At 51.4% G+C, this 18,426-nt stretch overlaps 1 protein-coding gene across 3 annotated transcripts in view; it reads left to right on the top strand.

Annotated features, from left to right (window-relative positions):
• The first annotated feature begins 1,357 nt into the window (after nt 1–1,357).
• LOC111144799 (ribosomal RNA processing 12 homolog) overlaps nt 1,358–18,426 on the top strand; it is a 30,785-nt gene continuing 13,716 nt past the window's right edge. Inside the window, exons 1-18 of one of the 3 annotated variants that reach the window (XM_022499278.1) lie at nt 1,358–1,582; nt 2,125–2,354; nt 4,684–4,767; nt 6,425–6,501; nt 6,934–7,039; nt 7,246–7,362; nt 8,460–8,598; nt 8,711–8,838; nt 9,722–9,820; nt 10,454–10,545; nt 13,030–13,141; nt 13,369–13,466; nt 14,679–14,793; nt 16,035–16,177; nt 16,392–16,513; nt 17,411–17,475; nt 17,570–17,732; nt 18,177–18,331. In XM_022499278.1, coding sequence (XP_022354986.1) covers nt 1,444–1,582; nt 2,125–2,354; nt 4,684–4,767; nt 6,425–6,501; nt 6,934–7,039; nt 7,246–7,362; nt 8,460–8,598; nt 8,711–8,838; nt 9,722–9,820; nt 10,454–10,545; nt 13,030–13,141; nt 13,369–13,466; nt 14,679–14,793; nt 16,035–16,177; nt 16,392–16,513; nt 17,411–17,475; nt 17,570–17,732; nt 18,177–18,331 — 2,184 coding nt within the window. In that variant the 5' untranslated portion in view covers nt 1,358–1,443. The remainder of the gene's footprint in view (nt 1,583–2,124; nt 2,355–4,683; nt 4,768–6,424; nt 6,502–6,933; nt 7,040–7,245; nt 7,363–8,459; nt 8,599–8,710; nt 8,839–9,721; nt 9,821–10,453; nt 10,546–13,029; nt 13,142–13,368; nt 13,467–14,678; nt 14,794–16,034; nt 16,178–16,391; nt 16,514–17,410; nt 17,476–17,569; nt 17,733–18,176; nt 18,332–18,426) is intronic. The other 2 variants (XM_022499279.1, XM_022499280.1) reach the window with 2 other exon arrangements.

Genomic DNA, 18,426 nt, shown 5'->3' with positions numbered 1-18,426 from the left:
CACACTGTATCAAGTGAAAGAAGCGGTATACAGAAATTTTGTCCACTTCTGGTTCATTTGGAAGTCTGACTTATTGAAATGTCTTGTTCAGTGGCAGCTAAAAAATGTTTGTAAAATGAATGCATTAAAGCCTAATCAGCCAAGACTCACCAGGGGGACTGGCTGGCTCAGTCGGTATAGCATATGACTCTTAATCTCAGGGTTGTGAGTTCAAGCCCCATGTTGGGTGGGTGGGGAGCCTACTTAAAAACAAAGCAAAACAACTCACCAGGATCCAGCCATAGTTTGATGAAATCAGGTTTGTTGATTTGAAGTGGGAGAGGGAATTCTAGAGGAATCTTGGAATACTGCACCCCAAGACAGGGGAGGAAAGCATCTTTTTAAGGTTTGGGCTCCATTTAAACGACTTTGGGGAGGATGGAAGTGGAAATTAATTCAGGATTGATTGCTGATTGTGATGTGGGATTAGAAGACATTAGTGAGAGGAAGTGGCGTGGGGGCGGTTTAGCAATTGGGTACCCCCCGGTACTAAATGAAAGTAACTAAGCAGGTTTAGAGCATCACTGGCAGCTTTTTTTTCGTTTCGGAGCAAACTGATTTTCTACTCTTTCAAGTTTGTCCAGGTTTTGACTCTTTCAAATAAACTTGCTTCCAAGCTTTACTTTCGAAATTAGATCTTTAAAAAAATTACAAATATACTTTTTTTTTTCATTTAAGATTTTATTTACTTGTCAGAGAGAGAGAGAGCGCGCGAGCGCACAAGCAGGCAGAGGCGGAGAGAGAAGCAGGCTCTCCGCTGAGCAAGAAGCCCCATGCGGGACTCGATTCCAGGACCCTGGGATCATTACCTGAGCGGAAGGCAACGGTTTAAGCGACTGAGCCACCCAGGTATCCCACGTTTGGTTGTTTTTTATTTTTTATTTTTTTTTATTTTTTTTATTTATTTGTCAGAGAGAGAGAGAGAGAGAGAGAGAGCGAGCACAGGCAGACAGAGTGGCAGGCAGAGGCAGAGGGAGAAGCAGGCTCTCCACAGAACAAGGAGCCCGATGTGGGACTCGATCCCAGGACGCTGGGATCATGACCTGAGCCGAAGGCAGCGGCTTAACCAACTGAGCCACCCAGGCGTCCCCGTTTGGTTGTTTTTTAATCTGCAAAATAATTCTAGTTTTATAAGGCCCACTCCTGTAGCCAAGAACCGATGCCCTGGAAGATAAGCCCGAGGGACTCCTCAGCAACCAGCCTCATCTGCGAAGCTCCGGGACCCTGAGCACCGAGGAAATGTAAAACCGGATGTTGACTATTTTGCCATAGAAACAGACGCGAATCCGGAAGTTACGTCAGAGAAAGCGGAAGTGAAACAGTCTACTTATCCACGTGGGTTCTGCGCGTGTTTCCCGGTCCCTTGTAGCCGGAGCTTTAAGCTCTGTCCCCGGCATAGTCGACATGGGTCGCTCGGGGAAGTTGCCCTCTGGTGTCTCGGCCAAGTTAAAACGCTGGAAGAAAGGCCATAGTAGCGACAGCAACCCTGCCATCTGCCGCCACCGCCAGGCTGCCCGCAGCCGCTTCTTCAGCCGGCCCTCAGGTAGCGGGGTCGAGATTCCAACGCGCTGGCGGCGGGGTTCTGGCGGATCTGGGTCTGATGGTCTGGGCCTCTCTGGAGGCCCTGGGGCCCAGGCGCTGAACGTTTCTTCTCCTAGAACGTCGCACGTGGAGCCTGCTGTAAAGACCCACCCTCCGCATTTGACAGATGGGGAAATGGAGTCCGCAGTAGGGCAATGACTAGCCCTGGGTACCACGGGTGTCAGAGTTGGGACTTACCTATAATTAACTTTGGGGGAGTCTTACCAAAGTGTTTTCACCTGCATTTATGTCCCAAGCCCCTGCGTGCAGCCCCCGCGCCGTCTCCCACCGGCACTTAATCCGTCGGGACACAGAAGCAGAAACTTTAACCCGGCGGGTTTGCTAAGTTCTAGGGGTATGGTGGGCCGATGAGGCAGGCCATGTTCAGAATTCAGCCTCTCGAGCTGGGGCCTGGACTCTGCTAGTTTTTGTCGTATGGCTGGATCTCGGCCAAAAGGAGGTTCAGGTAGAAGTGAGGGCCTCACATGTGCCTCCGGTTTTCAGGAAAAAGCGACCTGACTGTTGATGCGGTGAAGTTGCATAATGAGCTGCAGTCCGGGTCCCTGCGTGTGGGCAAAAGCGAAGCCCCTGAGACGGCCATGGAAGAGGAGTGGGGGGCCGCTCTCACGGAGAAGTCCTCGGGCACCTTCCTGAGCGGCCTCTCGGACTGCACAAATGTCACCTTCAGCAAAGTGCAGCGCTTCTGGGAGTCCAACTCAGCTGCGCACAAGGAGGTAGGGGGGAGGGTCAGGAGGACTTGGGGGTGGTGAGGAGGAGCCAGACAGACTTGGGCTTCTTTTTATTTTCTCCCAGTGCTGGCTCACTGTGGCGGGAGACAGCTGGTATTTTTGGATGATGTGTCATCTCTCCTAACTTTTGTGTTCCCTACTCACTAGCTCTCCTAGGGCGGGTTCCACTTTCTGCTTTTTTCTAACAGCATCTCCCCTACTCAAGTGTAAAGTCCCTCGGGTTAGAAATATTTTCCAAATACTTACCTCTCGTAAGGCAGGACTTTTTACATAGAATATTTTCAAGACACGTTTGTTGAGTAAATTAATGCTGAGTAACAATAGATAGAAAATGTTTTATCTAACAAGAACCAGATTGTATTTGTATTTTTTTAGTTAATACTTTTACATTATACATATTTATATTAATTGTTTAAATGAAAAATGTCAAAATTATGAATGGTACCAAAGTGATGGGAGTAGAATAAAACGTCAAAGTTGTTCTCCCAACTTAACTTCTTCATGGCAGTTACTGTTGATGGCTTATCATGTATCTGCCTAGCCCAGCACTGTCCAACATGTGGTGCGAGCCACACAGGTAATTTAAAGTTTTAGTAGCCATATTTTAAAAAAGTAAAAAGTAAATGAAATTGATCTTCTTTTTTTAAAAGATTTTATTTATTTATTTATTTGACAGGGAGGGAGAGAGAGCGCACGAGTAGGCAGAGAGGCAGGCAGAGGGGGGGGGAAGCAGGCTCCCTGCTGATTTGGGGCTCAGTCCCAGGACCCTGAGACCATGACCTGAGCTGAAGGCAGAGGCTTAACCCACTGAGCCACTCAGGCGCCCCCTGAAATTAATCTTAATAATAAGCTTACTATCATTAATTATTGTCATTTCAATCTATAATCGATATAAAATGAGATGATTTGTATTATTTTTATCATATTAAGTCTTCAGAATCTGGAGTGTATGTTAGCTTTACATGTCTATTTGGATGCTAACTCTTCTTTGAAAGGACTTGATTTGGTCATAAAATTTACAATGACAAAATGTTCATATTTCCAAGTTGTTCTAAATCTGTTTTCTTAAAACTTACAGTCATATATCTAAGCTGTTTTAAATCTGTTTTCAGGGCGCCTGGGTGGCTCAGTCAGTTAAGCCTCCAACTCGTGATTTCAGCTCAGGTCATGATTTCAGGGTGGTGGGATCGAGCCACGAGTTGGACTCTGCTTGGGATTCTCTCTCTCTCCCTTTTCCCTCTCTCCCTCCCCACACTTGCACACATGTGAGTGCTCTCTCTCAAATAAATAAATCTTAAAAATATATATATTTGTTTTCCCATAACTAGATTTTTAAAAAAGTATTTATTTGAGAGAGAGCGTGTGTGCTTGTGTGCACAAGAAGGGCAGGAGGGGCAGAGGGAGAAAGAGAAGCAGGCTTCCCAGGCAGGGCTTGATCCCAGGACCCCGGGATCATGACCTGCGCAGAAGGCAGACGTTTAACCAACTGAGCCACCCAGGTGCCCCTTAAGTGTTCATTTTTAAATTTACGAATTCAAGATTCAGTTCTTCAGTCACACTAGCCGTGTTCCATGTGCTCAGTAGCCTCTTATGAACATTATTGTTTTAGACTTTCTTGTGTATTTTTTTATTTACGTTTATAGATTATATTTTATATGCAGTGTTCTGCAATTTTGCCCCACTGAACAGTAGTTCTAAATTAATATAGTATTGTTTCCCATTATTTTCAATAGTCCTGTAGTATTTGAATCCATCATTACTTATTATGTAGTAATAATACTTTATTGGGGCACCTGGGTGGCTCGGTTAAAGTGTTGGTTAAGTGTCTGCCTTTGACCCAGGTCATGATTCCAGGGTCCTGGGATCGAGCCCTACATCCGGCTCCCTGCTCAGTGGAAACCCTACTTTTCTCCCTCTGCCTGCTGCTCTGCCTGCTTGTGCTCTCTATCTCTATCTTTCAAATAAATAAGTAAAATCTTGAAAAATAATAATAGTAATACTTCATTGATCCTCTGTTGATGGCTGCTGTGTTGTTTCAGTTTGTTGCTGCAGTGAACACACTTGTACCTAAATGTTTGCAGTTTCGTGCGGGTATTCCTGTAAGAGATGGGTCTTAGAGGTGGAGTCTCAGCAAACGTGTCTGCCCACTCGCTGGGTCTTATGGTGTGTGCGCCTGGCTCTGAGTGCAGTTCATCTTATCTATCTCTAGGCCTTGTCAGGAGAATAATTTGTGAAGGAGTAAGGAAAAGAAGCAGCCCAGGGATGGGATTCAGTATAAAATAAATGTCCTAGGTGCCTTCTCCTTTACGTGCAGATCTGTGCTGTTCTGGCTGCTGTCACTGAGGTGATTCGCTCCCAGGGAGGGAAGGAGACAGAGACTGAGTACTTCGCTGCACTGGTGAGTAGGTGTGACTTGAGAGTGGGTGTCCAGAACAGCAGATTATTCCCGTTGGAGAGAGAAGATGGGTGCCCCTGGCATGAGGAGATAGAGCAGGACATTCCTGGGTAGGGGAGAGTGCTTCAGGGGCGCCTGGCTGGCCCAGTCGGAAGAGCATATGACTCTTGATATCTTGGGGCTGTGAGTTCAAGCCCCAGGTTGGGTGTAGAGATTATTAAAAAAGAAAAAAAAAAGAGTGCTGTAGTCATTCTCAGGTGGTAGCTTCGTAAGGCTGGTGGTATTTTGCTACACTATCCTTACAGAACAAAAACCTACCATTCTGGTTGTTGCTGTTGTGTTTTCTTCCCTGATCCATGAAGCTGAGTTAGGCCCAGGGAATCCTCTAGAAAAATGATTGGCAAAGTGTGGCCAGGGGTGGGGCAGGTGGGAGGCTGGTCCTGAGACCCTTTTCTGGGGTTCGTGGGCTATCAAAATTATTATTATTATTATTTTTTTTTTTTAGATTTTATTTATTTATTTGACAGACAAAGATCACAAGTAGGCAGAGAGTCAGGCAGAGAGAGAGGAGGAAGCAGGCTCCCTGCTGAGCAGAGAGCCCGATGTGGGGCTCGATCCCAGGACCCCGGGATCATGACCTGAGCCGAAGGCAGAGGCTTTAACCCACTGAGCCACCCAGGCGCCCCTCAAAATTATTTTTATAATAATACTACAACATCATTTGCCCTTTCACTCTCATTCGCTCATGAGTGTACTATGGAGTTTTCCAGAAGTTATCTCATGTCTGCTGACATTATTTCAACAGCTAATTGTACTTGTGTATGCTTGTATTTTATTTTATTTTAATTTTTTTTTAAAGATTTTATTTGTTTGACAGAGGGTAGGCAGAGCAGCAGGCAGAGAGAGGGGGAAGCAGGCTCCCCGCTGAGCAGAGAGCCTGATGCGGGGCTCTATCCCAGGACCCTGAGATCATGACCTGGGCTGAAGGCAGAGGCTTAACCCACTGAGCCACCCAGGTGCCCCGTGTATGCTTGTATTTTAAAAATTTCTCAGTTTTAATTTTTAATGTGGTAAGTATCAGTAGATATTACCTATGTAAACAAAACTTCTCTCGGGAACTCTGCAAGAAATTCTACGATGTAAAAGTTTGAGAAGCACTACTCTGGAACAGGGTTTGGCAGACTACGGCCCATGGGACTAATCTGATCCAAGGCCTGTTTTTGTACAGCCTGAGAGCTAAGAATGGTTTTTATATTTTTAAAGGATTGTTCAAAACACACTCAAAAGAATATGCAACCGAGACCATCTATGGCCTGCAAACCCGAAAATATTTCTGATCTGGCCCTTTATGGAAGAAGCCTTCTGCATAATGAATAAGTTAGCCAGTAATACATAGTTTTTATTATGGGCTGGGCAGTGTTGGGATTGACACATACGAATTTGGTAAAATGTTAGAACAACTTATCTTTGTTTTACTAGTGAGGAAGCTGAATCACAGGTTTATTGCTAGCCCAAAGTCACACAGTGGCAGAGCCAGGATTTGAACCTCTGACGCCAGTGTTCTTGTTCTTCACCATCCTGCTGGGCACAGGGTGCCCCTAGCACCCCACCTGCCTAGCTTACACAACTTGCCACTCACCCCCTGTGGTCTGGCCCTCAGATGACAACAGTGGAGGCAGTGGAGTCCCCCGAGTCTCTGGCTGCTGTCGCTTACCTGCTGAACCTTGTCCTGAAGCGGTGAGTCCTGTCCCTGGTCTGAGCCCAGAGTCTCTTGGGGCAAAGGGAACTGTATCAGCTGGCCTGATATCATCATGGCCTTATCAGCGTGAGGCTCCCGGGGTAGCTTGGGGTGTTGTACAGAGTGTGACCCCCTGGTCTTGCAGGTGGGGGAGGTAGGGAGAAGACTGAGGAGAGCAGTGGGGGCCCTTCTCGTGGGAATGGAATGGGTAGTGAAGAAGGGAAGAGGCGTGGAGCTCAGGTGCCACAGAAAGCACAGGGAGGTGGTGTCCGGAAGGGTGGGCTCCTGTCCTGACTCCCGCCCGCTTGCTGAGTGACTGGGCTAGCGCTGCCTCCCTCTGTCTAGCTCCCTTCTTCAGACCAGGGCTAAGCTTGCTCCTGCTGCTGTAGGACGCCCCTCGGGGTTCCGCCGTCTCTCTTCTTCCCCCACAGTGTGCCCAGTCCTGTACTCATTAAGAAGTTTTCCGACACCTCCAAGGCCTTCATGGACATCATGGCAGCCCAGACCAACAGTGGCTCCACCTCTGCCCTCCGATGGGTTAGTGTCTGGGTCTGGTTCCCCTCTGCTGTCTTCCAGAGCCCCGCAGATCTGGCTGGAGCTCGGATACTCCCCAGGAGGGGTACAGGCACCACATGGGCTTCCGACGGATTCCCATGTGATTTTCTGGAGTTGGTGAGAACCTGGGCTCTTCTCCCAGCTGGCTGGAGCAGGTGAAACTGAGAGACTCCGAATCTCTCTTGAAGGTCCTCTCCTGCCTGGCCACCCTTCTGCGGAAGCAGGACCTGGAGGCCTGGAGCTACCCTTTGACCCTGCAAGTGTACCAGGGGCTGCTGAGCTTCACGGTGCACCCGAAGCCCAAGGTGAGGCTGCTGGGCCCCCAGGATATGGGGGCAGCGGGCAGCCATTCTAATAAGTGGGCTCGTCTGTCTGAGTAGGGGGAGTAGGGGAGGCTGCCCCGAGGGCTGGGCTCTTGCCCTGAGGCTCTACTTTTTGTCCCTGACACCGTCTTTGTTTAGTCCTAGAAGGTGAGAGGCAGCTCCTCATCCTACAGAAGGGGTATTCACTGTCAGGCCGTCCTGAGTCCCTGCTGCCTCACTGGTTAGTGACAGGTTTAGCTACAGTGGCAGGAAGGGGCAGCGTGGGGCTTTGGAGTCTCACACTCCTCACTTGGCTGCTGGGTTCACCACTCGTGTGTGACCTTGGGTGAGTTACTTAAGGTCTCTGAGCCTCAGCTTCCTAGCGGGAACATAGGGCGGGTAATACCGAGCTCGCTGCAAGGGTATGGGGCGACTCCAGTGTCTCTCACAGTTCCTGGCTCAGAGCAGGCCCTCGGCAGTGGTGGCCAGCCACCGCATTTCCTTCTGAAATTGAGGGCAGGGCGCTTGTTCTAGCACAGCAGCAGCAGTCCGCAGTCATTCAGGGGCTCCGCATGCTTCCCCAGGTCGGGTCACGCCTCCTTCCCTATGTATTCCCGAGGCCACTCTGCGCTTTCTTCAGGTCTCTGCTGCAGTGTCACTTCACTGGAGTGACACTTGCCTGACCACTGTGTAAAAAGTAACAACCCTTGCCGTAGAGTCTGCAAAGTACTTTTACCTCCTGGTGTATGCGTGTGTGTGTTCTGCCTGCCAAAGAGAGAGCGAGTTTTTGGCCAGACTGCCAGACCGTCAGTCCTGAGAACAGTGCCAGGCTTGGTCACACTTGGTATTGTGGGGTGACTGATGGAACCCCTGGAGTAATGAGGACGCTGCAGCTCAAAGATGAAGTGGTTAGCTCGTTCAAGGCCGTTTGGGGAACTAGTGGGAGAGCAGAGATCGGAGCCGAGCTTCGTCTCACTGCCCCGCTCAGGAGTCTGCACACAGGCGGGGCTGGGTATAGCGTCGGTCGTGGAGGAGGCATGCCATCCGCGCTGCTGGGTGTATGCTAACCTGGGCCTGGCCCCCCTCTCCCTGGCTCACAGATCCGGAAGGCTGCCCAGCACGGCGTGTGCTCCGTCCTCAAGGGCAGTGAGTTCATGTTCGGTGAAAAAGCCCCTGCCCATCATCCTGCTGCCGTTTCCACGGCCAAATTCTGCATCCAGGAGATTGAGAAGTCTGGAGGTGGGGAACCGGGTCTCCGGCAGGGCGGGTGGGGGCCAAGGCCAGCCTGGGAGGAGTGGGCTGAGGCCACCCTGAGAGGGTGGGCTGGAGGCTCAGCTCCCTCGCCTGCCAGGCTCTAAGGAGGCCACCACCACACTACACATGCTGACGCTGCTGAAGGACGCGCTGCCCTGCTTCCCAGAAGGCCTGGTCAAGAGCTGCAGTGAGACCCTTCTCAGGGTCATGACCTTGAGCCATGTGGTGAGCTCAGCCTGGGAGCCAGAGGAGTGTGCTGGGGCAGGGGGCTAAACTTCAGACCCTAGGCCCATGATGCTGATGCCTGAGAACTTGCCGGTCCGGCCAGAAGCAGGAGCCGGGGCCTCCCCACCCCAACCCTGCTCTTGTCCATGACCAAGGACACCAGCCATTCTTGGTGTCGGATAGACCAGGCTATCTTCAGGGTCCCGGTCCCTTTGGGAGCTGGTCTCAGGGATCGGGTCAGGGGAAGGGAGCCGAGGCGCCACTGGTAAGGCAGCAGCCCTCTCCCTGCTTGAGCTGTTTCAGCCACAGTCATGGATCTGTTTTCTTTTCTTTTCTTTTTTTTCTTTTTGCTTATTTACTCACAAATTTGTACAGTAGCTTTAATACATAAAATGATCTACATTTTTGTCATGCTAGCACAATTCTGTTAATTTTAGTATAGCCTCTTGTAGGAGGATACATTCTTTCTAAAGCATCTATTATGTAAATAACACAATCATTGTTTAGAAGGAAGAACCCATTCAGAACAACTTGCTGTATGTCCTTTCAGATATTTTTTTTGGATAAACAAACAGATAAAAACCTGTGAAAATACAGCCATAATCATAGCCTGCCCACCACATATAGCCTGCTTCTATAACCCATTCTGTTAGAAACTATTTGGTCATGTTCCTCTATTATCTTTGTTTAAATCTCTTAAAAATTTCTCAGTAGCTGCCAAGCCTTCGTAAAGTGACAGTCCTCTGAGTGTCTAGGCGTGGGGGGCATGCTTGAGGTCAGGGGTGTGGGTCTCTCCCAGCCCACTGGCTGGAGTTAGAGGTTGAGGAGCCCAGGGCAGCCATGGGCTTTGCAGTCCCCCACTGAATGTATGTGTCCTCTCCAGCTGGTGACAGCCTGTGCCATGCAGGCCTTCCACAGCCTCTTCCTTGCCAAGCCCAGCCTAGGCACCCTGTCAGCAGAGCTCAACGCCCAGATCATCACGGTGAGGCCTGATACGGAGGGGTGTGATGGTAGAGGGGTGAGGGGGGGGCCTGTTACTTGTCTACAGAGTGAGCTTGAGTGGGCTGACTGGACTAGCCCAGCGGAGGAGGCCAGTAGTCAAGCAGAGAGGAAGCAGGCAGCTAGGAGACTGGCCACCGAAGCCACATCAGTGTCCACAGGACATGGGGACTCCGACTCTTACTTAACTTAATAAACAATTTCAGCATGGTCTCATGCTGTAACCCATATCTTGAGCAGAGGCTCTCAAATTTAGGGATCCCTGGATGGATTTGGGGAAGGGAGCATAATCATCCCCTTCTTGTTTGCAAAGTGTGCATATGTGCGCCTGTGTACATTTCTCCTGAGAGAGGCTCTGTGGCTTTTGTGAGATCCAAAGGGTTGTGTGACCCAGGTTTTACTCAGCTGATTCTAGAGACACTGACCCCATAAGAGCAGAACTGGGAGGGTTTCATCGATTAGGGAAAGACAGGACCTGGAAAGACCAAGGGGCTTGGGAGCTCCGGGGCCACCTGTGCAGGCCTGTCATTAGGACATGCTGGGAAGGGGTCATTGTCATTAGGCCACAGCAGACACACTCACTCAGTCCCCTGCTTATTCCCTGTCCAACCTCTAGGCCTTATATGATTATGTTCCCAGCGAGAATGACTTACAACCCCTGCTGGCCTGGCTTAAGGTCATGGAGAAAGCTCACATCAACCTGGTCAGGTAGGTGTGGTGGAGGTGTGTCCCAAGGCCTCCAGCCAGTCTACCTGCTCTGCAGTGCAGACGGGAGGGACGGAAGCCGGAAGCTAGAGAGGGAGGGCAGTGTTTTCTTTGTCAAGTGTGCTGTAGACCAGCTCTGGTTCTGAGGTGCAGGGCAGGATGGTGTGGCCTGTGGGGCTGGTGCTATCCTGCCAGAGCAGTTACCAGTGAGCTCTAAGGAGCAGCAGGGTGGGCTAAGCATACCGCCCCAGAGGTGGAGCCTCAGTTCCATCCTCAGTTTTGTCATCCCCTGACTGAATCCTCTGTGGTTGGTTTCCTTCTCAGACGACCTCGTGCATTTTCTGTGGCTTCACCCCTCCCCCCACCTGGGTTAACAGGCCCTCCTCTGGGGTTTGCAGTTCTGTACACTCAGTGTCTGCTCTGTGTCTGTCAGAACACGCATGTGTGAGCTTGGCCACTTCACAGTAGCCACCTGATAATTTTGCTTTTCCAGAATAAGGCTGAGAAGAATAAGTGTATCAGTTGGCAACTTGGGTTTCGCCTGGAGTGAGGATCTCTGAGGACCCTGGGGCCCCACCATGCTGTGTCTTCCCTTCCCTGTGCTGAAGGGCTCCCATCGGCCTGCTCTCTCAGGCCCCGCGCTGAGTGCTTTCCCTCATTGTCCACCTCACTCATCACAGCCATCCGGGAGGAACGTGCTAGCCTTTCCTTTTTTTTTTTAAAGATTTTATTTATTTATTTGATAGAGAGAGATCACAAGTAGGCAGAGAGGCAGGCAGAGAGAGAGGGGTAAGGAGGCTCCTTGCTGAGCAGAAAGCCCGATGTGGGGCTCGATCCCAGGACTCTGGGATCATGACCTGAGCCAAAGGCAGAGGCTTTAACCCACTGAGCCACCCAGGCGCCCCTGCTAGCCTTTTTCTTGAGCCAGAAACAAGCAGTGCGAGGTAGCTGGTCATGCCGCTGCAAAGGAGCGAAGACAGGTCTCCAGCCCGCACCTGCTGGGCCCACATCCTCTATCCACACCATCCAGCTTTTATCTGGAGAGGCCAGAAAATGGCAAAATAGCCTTATTCTCCACTTCTCAGAATTTTTTTTTTTTATAAGATTTTTCTTTCTTTGAGAGAGAGCAAAGTGGGGAGGACCAGAGGGAGAGGGAGAAGCAGAAGCAGACTCCCTGCTGAGTGCAGAGCTGGACTCGAGATTCCATCCTGGGACCCTGAGACCATGACCTGAGCTGAGGTCAGACACTCAACTGACAGAGCCACCCAGGTGTCCCCTCCACTTCTCAGGATTAGTCCTGAGATTGCAAGCCTCCCACAATTGTGCCACGACATACGTCCTAGGCTGTTTATTGTAGTGCTGTAGCTAATAGCAGAAAAACCTAGAAGCCAAACACAACCATACACAAATGTATCCGAGGAGAGGACTGGTCAATATACTGTGAGATACTCTGTAGCCATTAGAAGTTACTGAAGTAGGGCACCTGGGTGGCTCAGTGGGTTAAAGCCTCTGCCTTTGGCTCAGGTCACAATCCCAGGGTCCTGGGATCGAACCCCGCATCAGGCTCTCTGCTCTGCGGGGAGCCTGCTTCCTCCTCTCTCTCTGCCTGCCTCTCTGCCTACTTTTGATCTCTGTAAAATAAATAAAATCTTAAAAAAAAAAAAAAGTTGCTGAAGTAGAGAGGTACATGCTCACCCGGAAAGATCCCCAAAATGTATTGAGAAGACTCACAGCATACTCTGGAGCGGAACTGTCAGGGTGTGATCCTGACTCCTGCCTCCTACTCGCGACGTGACCTTGGGCAAGTAACTTGACTTTTCTGTGCCTCAGGTTCCCCACTTACAATAAATTATTAAGTCATTGGACTGAATCTCAGTTGTCGCAAGGTTTAAGTGAACGAATATGTTATAACAGTGCTTGGGGAATGAAAAGTGTTAAGTAGGGCGCCTGGGTGGCTCAGTGGGTTAAGCCGCTGCCTTCGGCTCAGGTCATGATCCCAGGGTCCTGGGATCGAGTCCCGCATCGGGCTCGCTGCTCAGCAGGAAGCCTGCTTCCCTTCCTCTCTCTCTGCCTGCCTCTCTGCCTACTTGTGATCTCTCTCTGTCAAATAAATAAATAAAATCTTTAAAAAAAAAAAAAAAGAAGAGTGTTAAGTAGATGTTAGCATATATTACTTCCTATGTTTCTACATGTGTAAGACCTTCTGGAAGAGTATTTGAGAAACTTAACCTTGATTTTCCTCTGGAAAGTTCATCTGAAGGTCAGTCTGGGAGAAAAGTGTGATAAAGTATACTCTTTATATTCTGAAGACCTACTTGAATTTTTTTTTACCACATGTGGCTATTAACTTGAATAACAGTACTTTTTAAAATTGCCCACTAGAAGGGCCCTGTAGAACCTTCCAAATCAGTGACTGTCATTGGACCTGGGCCATGTGGGTCCCTGAGGCCCAGGACCAGGCCCCACAGAAGGCTTTTGTCTTCACAGACTGCAGCGGGACCTGGGGCTGGGCCACCTCCCTCGCTTTTTTGGAACCGCGACCACTTGCCTCCTCTCCCCACACTCGCAGGTGGTGACAGCTGCCACTCAGAGCCTTCAGGTACCCCAGCCCCAGCTTTAGGGGGGAAGCAGAGAATACAGAGGGTTCTACTGGCTGCTCTGTCTCTCCTGGAACTTGCCCTAGACCTCCAGCTGGATCTGGGGAGGAGGATCTTGGGGTGGGGATCGGCTTCCTGGAAGTGTCCAAAAGCAATCACTTTTGCTAGGAGGTCTGAGTGGTGCTGGGAGGCTGCTTTAGGCCCAGACAGCTGGGGCCTCTTTTTGCAGGAGATCCTGAAGGAATGTGTCGCTCCCCACATGGCCAGCATTGGTTTCGTGACCTCTTCAGCCTCTGGCCCTGCCCAGCATGTCTTCAAGATGTTCAGGTGAGAACACAGCATCTGTGTTAGGAAGGAATAGGTGTACCTTCTAGAAAGTTCTTTGTAGTGACAGGTGTTCCACTTGTCACTTACTGGGGGCACGTGTGCAGTGCCAGAATAGCTGCTGTTGATGGAGCACTGGCCACATTCCAGGTGCCATCATGTGCTCATGAGTATGGATTCTGAGCTGGTCATCTGGGGCAAGTTCCCCCGTGTCCTCCACGTCTAAATACCTCAAGGTCCTCATCAGTCGAAGATTACTGACAGATGTGAGGGTTCAATGTGTGTGTATGTGTAAAGTTCTCAGAACTGTATCTGGCTCGCAGTTAAGCACTCAGCGAATAAAAGCCATTAGTGGTTTTCGTGGTTCTAGGAGATATGTACTGACCCCCACTTTACAGACAGGCTGAGGTCATACAACTAGGAGGGGGCCACCTGACAGCAGAGCCCACTCTTGTTCACGTGCCGTGCTGCCCTCCACGCCTGCAAGAGGAGCCATTCCCAGGCGTGGCCACTGACCATCCTTGTCCTTCCTGCAGCTGGTGAGGGGCCTCCGAGCACTGCAGACATTGGAGGGGCCCTGGGGAAGGAGTGAGGATCCTTGGTGTCTGCCCTGGGTCTGTGTGCTCACCTCCAGGCTGTGGTGCTTTGGGTCCTGCTCCTTGTGAGGAAACGGGCCTGTTGCCTCTGGATGCATCTGTGATGGAGTTTCAGGAAAACTAGAGCCACCCGCACCTCCAGCTCTCCTGTTTCCCGACTCTGACCCCTGTTGGCCTTTCTTGCCTCAGACCTCCAGGAGGCTGGGAGGCAGAGCCAACTTCGTGCCACTCTCCCCGCTCGACCCAGACCACCTGCTCTACCGTTGCAGCCCATCCTGGGTCGGACCAGGAGAGCATGAGACAGGGACAGCATGGGCTTTGGAGGCCCAGGGTGGCCACTAGCAGAGTGACCCTGGCAGGTTATTTCCTCTCTTTCAGCCTCAGTTTCCCAATCTGAAGATGGAAGAAACCACGTACCTCAGAGTTTTCTTTAAGCAATAGGATTTCAGATGAAACTCAGCACAGGGGCTGCGTCGTAAATGCTAGTTCTCCCCTTTGGCCTTTCCCGGGGCTCCACGCTTACTGGCCAGCTGGTGGTCTGAAGCTCATGGGCCAGCCATTGACTTCCTGATTGGGGCCCAGGTGAGCAGGAACTTGACCCTGACTGTTCCCCTGGCAGGGCAGTGGAGGAAGGCCTGACATACAGATTCCACGCAGCCTGGAGCTCCGTGTTGCAGCTGCTGTGTGTCTTCTTCCAGGCCTGCGGGAGGCAGGCCCATCCTGTGATGAAGAAGGTGAGCTGGGGAGCTGCCAGGGCCAAGGCAGGAGGTGGCGATTGGGCTGTCGGACTGTGGGCTCTTAGAGTGGTCATGTGCCTGCTACTTGTGCACTTTACCCCCTGTTGTATCCCTGATGGCACCCACAGCAGGTGCCCAGCACAGTGTCTCCAGGAAAGTGTCTGAGTCAACATGTGAGAAACAAAAAGAGGGGTGGGACCTCCCCTGGCCCCTTGGCCAGTAAGTCCTGGCTGGGGTTGATGGCTTTGAACAGGGAACCATCATGACTCTCCCTCACCCCTACTCCTATTCTCTGTTTTTAATTCTCTGAACTTCCTCTAACAAGGGATTATAGTGTTTTAAGCAGCCTTAGGTTCCAGACAGATTACTGCAGCCCAGAGTAAACTATTTAAGAATCAGGGATCCCTTGGGGCACCTGGGTGGCTCGGTTGTTAAGCGTCAGCCTTTGGCTTGGGTCATGATCCCAGGGTCCTGGGATCAAGCCCTGCATCAGGCTCCCTGCTCAGCAGGAAGCCTGCTTCTCCCTTTTCCACTTCCCCTGCTTGTGTTCCCTCTATCACTGTCTCTCTCTCTCTGTCAAATAGATAAATAAAAAATCTTAAAAAAAAAAAAAAAAAGGGTCAGGTATCCCCTAGGGATCCTCCCCAGCTAGGGAGGCAGGCCCCAGACCCCTCATCAGATCCTGGCCTCTTGGGGCCTTCACTGACTCTCATCATTGCTGGTTGGAAGAACGGAGCCACTCTGGGACAGCAAGGGCTTCCTCAAGAATCCTGGCCTCTAATAGGTTAGATTGATGAACTTGGCTGCCTACAGGCAAGGCCCTGGTGGCTTCTGTGGGGCTGTGGTGGGCCAGAGGTCACAGCCTTGTCTTGAGGGACATCCACTCCTCAGCATCTGCTAATTTGCTAATTGTCACACGTGGGTGTGTCTTTTCCCTTGGCCAGAGTTTCCCATTTTTTCAAGATAAACTGGAAATGTATGTTTGTATGTGAACTCTGATTTTTACGTGTTACTAATAAATACAGAATCTTTTAAATTCTTGGGGCATTGGGGAGAGGTGAGACTCTTCAACAGGTTAAATGTGGTTATTGGTTTGTGATCTCTGACCTAGAGCTGAACATGGGCCCGTGTTCCTGACCTCTCATCCTCTTGTTTGAGAATTTGGCCCTGACTCAGCCATGGGCTCCTGCTCTGTGAGCAGGCCTTGGTGTATCCTCTCATGTCTTTTTTTGCTCCAGTGCCTCCAGTCCCTGTGTGACCTGCGTCTCTCCCCGCACTTCCCTCACACGGCGGCTCTGGATCAGGCCGTGGGGGCAGCGGTGGCCAGCATGGGACCCGAGGTGGTTTTAGAGGCTGTGCCTTTGGAAATTGACGGCTCTGAGTAAGTGCGGTTCTGGCTGACTTCCCTACGAGCCCCGGGGCAGTCGGCGGCTTGTTCTCCTTCAGTAGGGTGTTCACTTTTTTGGGGTGAGGTCTCTGTGTGTCACTTGGGGGTCAGCGGGAGAGGCCACAGCAGGGCTCGAGCTCCTCGGCTCGGTGGGCCATGGCTGCTGGGTCTGCTGTCCTCACACTGGGCCTTCCCTGCCTCCTCCCAGGGAGACTCTGGATTTCCCACGGAGCTGGCTGCTGCCTGTCATCCGGGACCACGTCCAGAAAACACGACTTGGTTTCTTCACCACCTATTTCTTACCCCTGGCTACCACCCTGAAGAACAAAGGTATGGGCCCCACCTTAGTCCTGGAGCCTTGGCTGGAAGGGGTCAGGAAGGGCTCCTAGGACACTGGGCCATGTCCCTCTGCTAGGCAGGTGGCCAGCCAGTGCTTGAGAGCCTTCCTCCTCCCTTAGAGGCACAGCCAGGCAGCTCCCCCTCATGGGACCCTGCCCTGTGGCAGGCCAACAGCGGCCTCCTGTCCTACTGAGGTAATTAGACAAGAACACACCAGTTTGTATATATGCAGAGCCGTTCCTCATAAAAATCTGACAAAACCTCCACGTTCCTCAGGGCGGTTCTGGTGAACTTAGTTACAATAAGTCCCACCGTGGGCCATGGTGTGGTCTTTGTGAAGAGAGGGAGACCTCACGCGGGAACGGGCATATTTAGGAGACGGTGAGTTGAGCAGGTCAGATGCAAATCTCAGCGGAGCCGCACCGCAGCGGGGTGACTGTGGGCAGTTGATTCAGCTCCTCCGGGTCTGCTCCTCAGTAGACTGGGTGATAGCTGCCATGTGAGCGGGAAGTGCAGTCGTCATGGACGTGCCCAGCAGACAGCCTCCCACTCAGAAACCTTACCGTCAAGTAAAACCAGGTTTCGGAACAGTATGTGCATCGTACAGGCCTGTTTATATTTTTAAAAGTGTGTGTGTAAAGAAATGTGAAGGAGTCAGTAGAGGTCGTGGCTATCCCTGGAAGGCTAAGATGATGAGGAGACACCCACTGCCTTTTATGTAGATCTTTTAAATTTTTTTCGAATGAACAAGTATCATGTTTCAGTTTGTGGGGGGAGCGGAATCACCCACATTCCTGTTCTCATTACTGGGCTTTTGGTTTTGGTAAAAATGAGGCTCCTGGCCTGAAGGGTGCCCAGGGTCCCACTCTCTCCTTGTGTCACACACAGCAACGGATCTGGCCCAGGCTGGCAGGACAGTGGAGTCCAAGATCTACGATACACTCCAGTGGCAGGTAAGGGATCAGCTGGGGGGACATGAGTTGGATGGTGTGGGGGCCTGAGTGGCGGGACATCACTCTCCTTGCCCATCCCTCCCCAACCCCCCAGATCTGGACCCTCCTGCCTGGGTTCTGCATGAAGCCCACGGATGTGGCCGCCTCCTTCAAAGGGCTGGCGCGGACACTGGGCACGGCCATCAGTGAGCGCCCAGACCTAAGGGTCACTGTGTGCCAAGCCCTGCGCACCCTCGTCACCAAGGGCTGTGAGGCGGGTATGTATGGGCCCTAAGACTAGGGGTGGGGAGGGGGGCAGTGGCAGTGGCAGTGGCCTGGGTCTCCTGGCCTGCTGTGCCTCACTGCCAGAGCCATAGCTGAGGCTTTGCAGGGACCTGGGGCTTCTGCTGGGGACCCAAGGAGTTAGTAGGACACTGAAAGCTGCCTCTTTTCTCTTTACTCCCACTACGCTGACAGCTGCTGGGTGTTATCCAGTCAGTGTAAGGGCTTTATCATGTGTCCGGCTCTTGGCTGACCCACAGGACAGAGCCACGGAGGAGTGTAGAGTATGGGGACACCTCTTGTCCCAGAGAATTCCCAAATCTGTGGGCTCCAGGTCCTGTCATGAGTCCTCCAGAAGTTTGTCTCTGGGCCGCAGCCCTAACAGCCTGTGAGGCGGGGCTGACTCCTGCCCCTCTTACACAAACTGGTCCTCCTGCCAGAGGCCGACCGTGTGGAGGTGAGCCGTTTTGCCAAGAACTTTCTGCCAATCCTCTTCAACCTATACGGGCAACCTGTTGCAGCTGGGGACACCCCAGCCCCCCGCCGGGCTGTGCTGGAAACAGTCAAAACTTACCTGACCATTACAGACCCTCAGGTGAGCGTGCTGGTGGAGGGGAGGGAGGAACGGTCAGGTGGCTGACTGTTGGGTTGGGTGTGTGAGAAAGGGCCCACCTACCAGGGTTTGCCTGG

The sequence above is a fragment of the Enhydra lutris genome, unplaced genomic scaffold (assembly GCF_002288905.1).
Source record: "Enhydra lutris kenyoni isolate GAN:26980312 unplaced genomic scaffold, ASM228890v2 scaffoldscaffold12, whole genome shotgun sequence".
NCBI lineage: Eukaryota > Metazoa > Chordata > Mammalia > Carnivora > Mustelidae > Enhydra > Enhydra lutris.
This window is presented reverse-complemented; position numbering and strand designations above follow the sequence as displayed.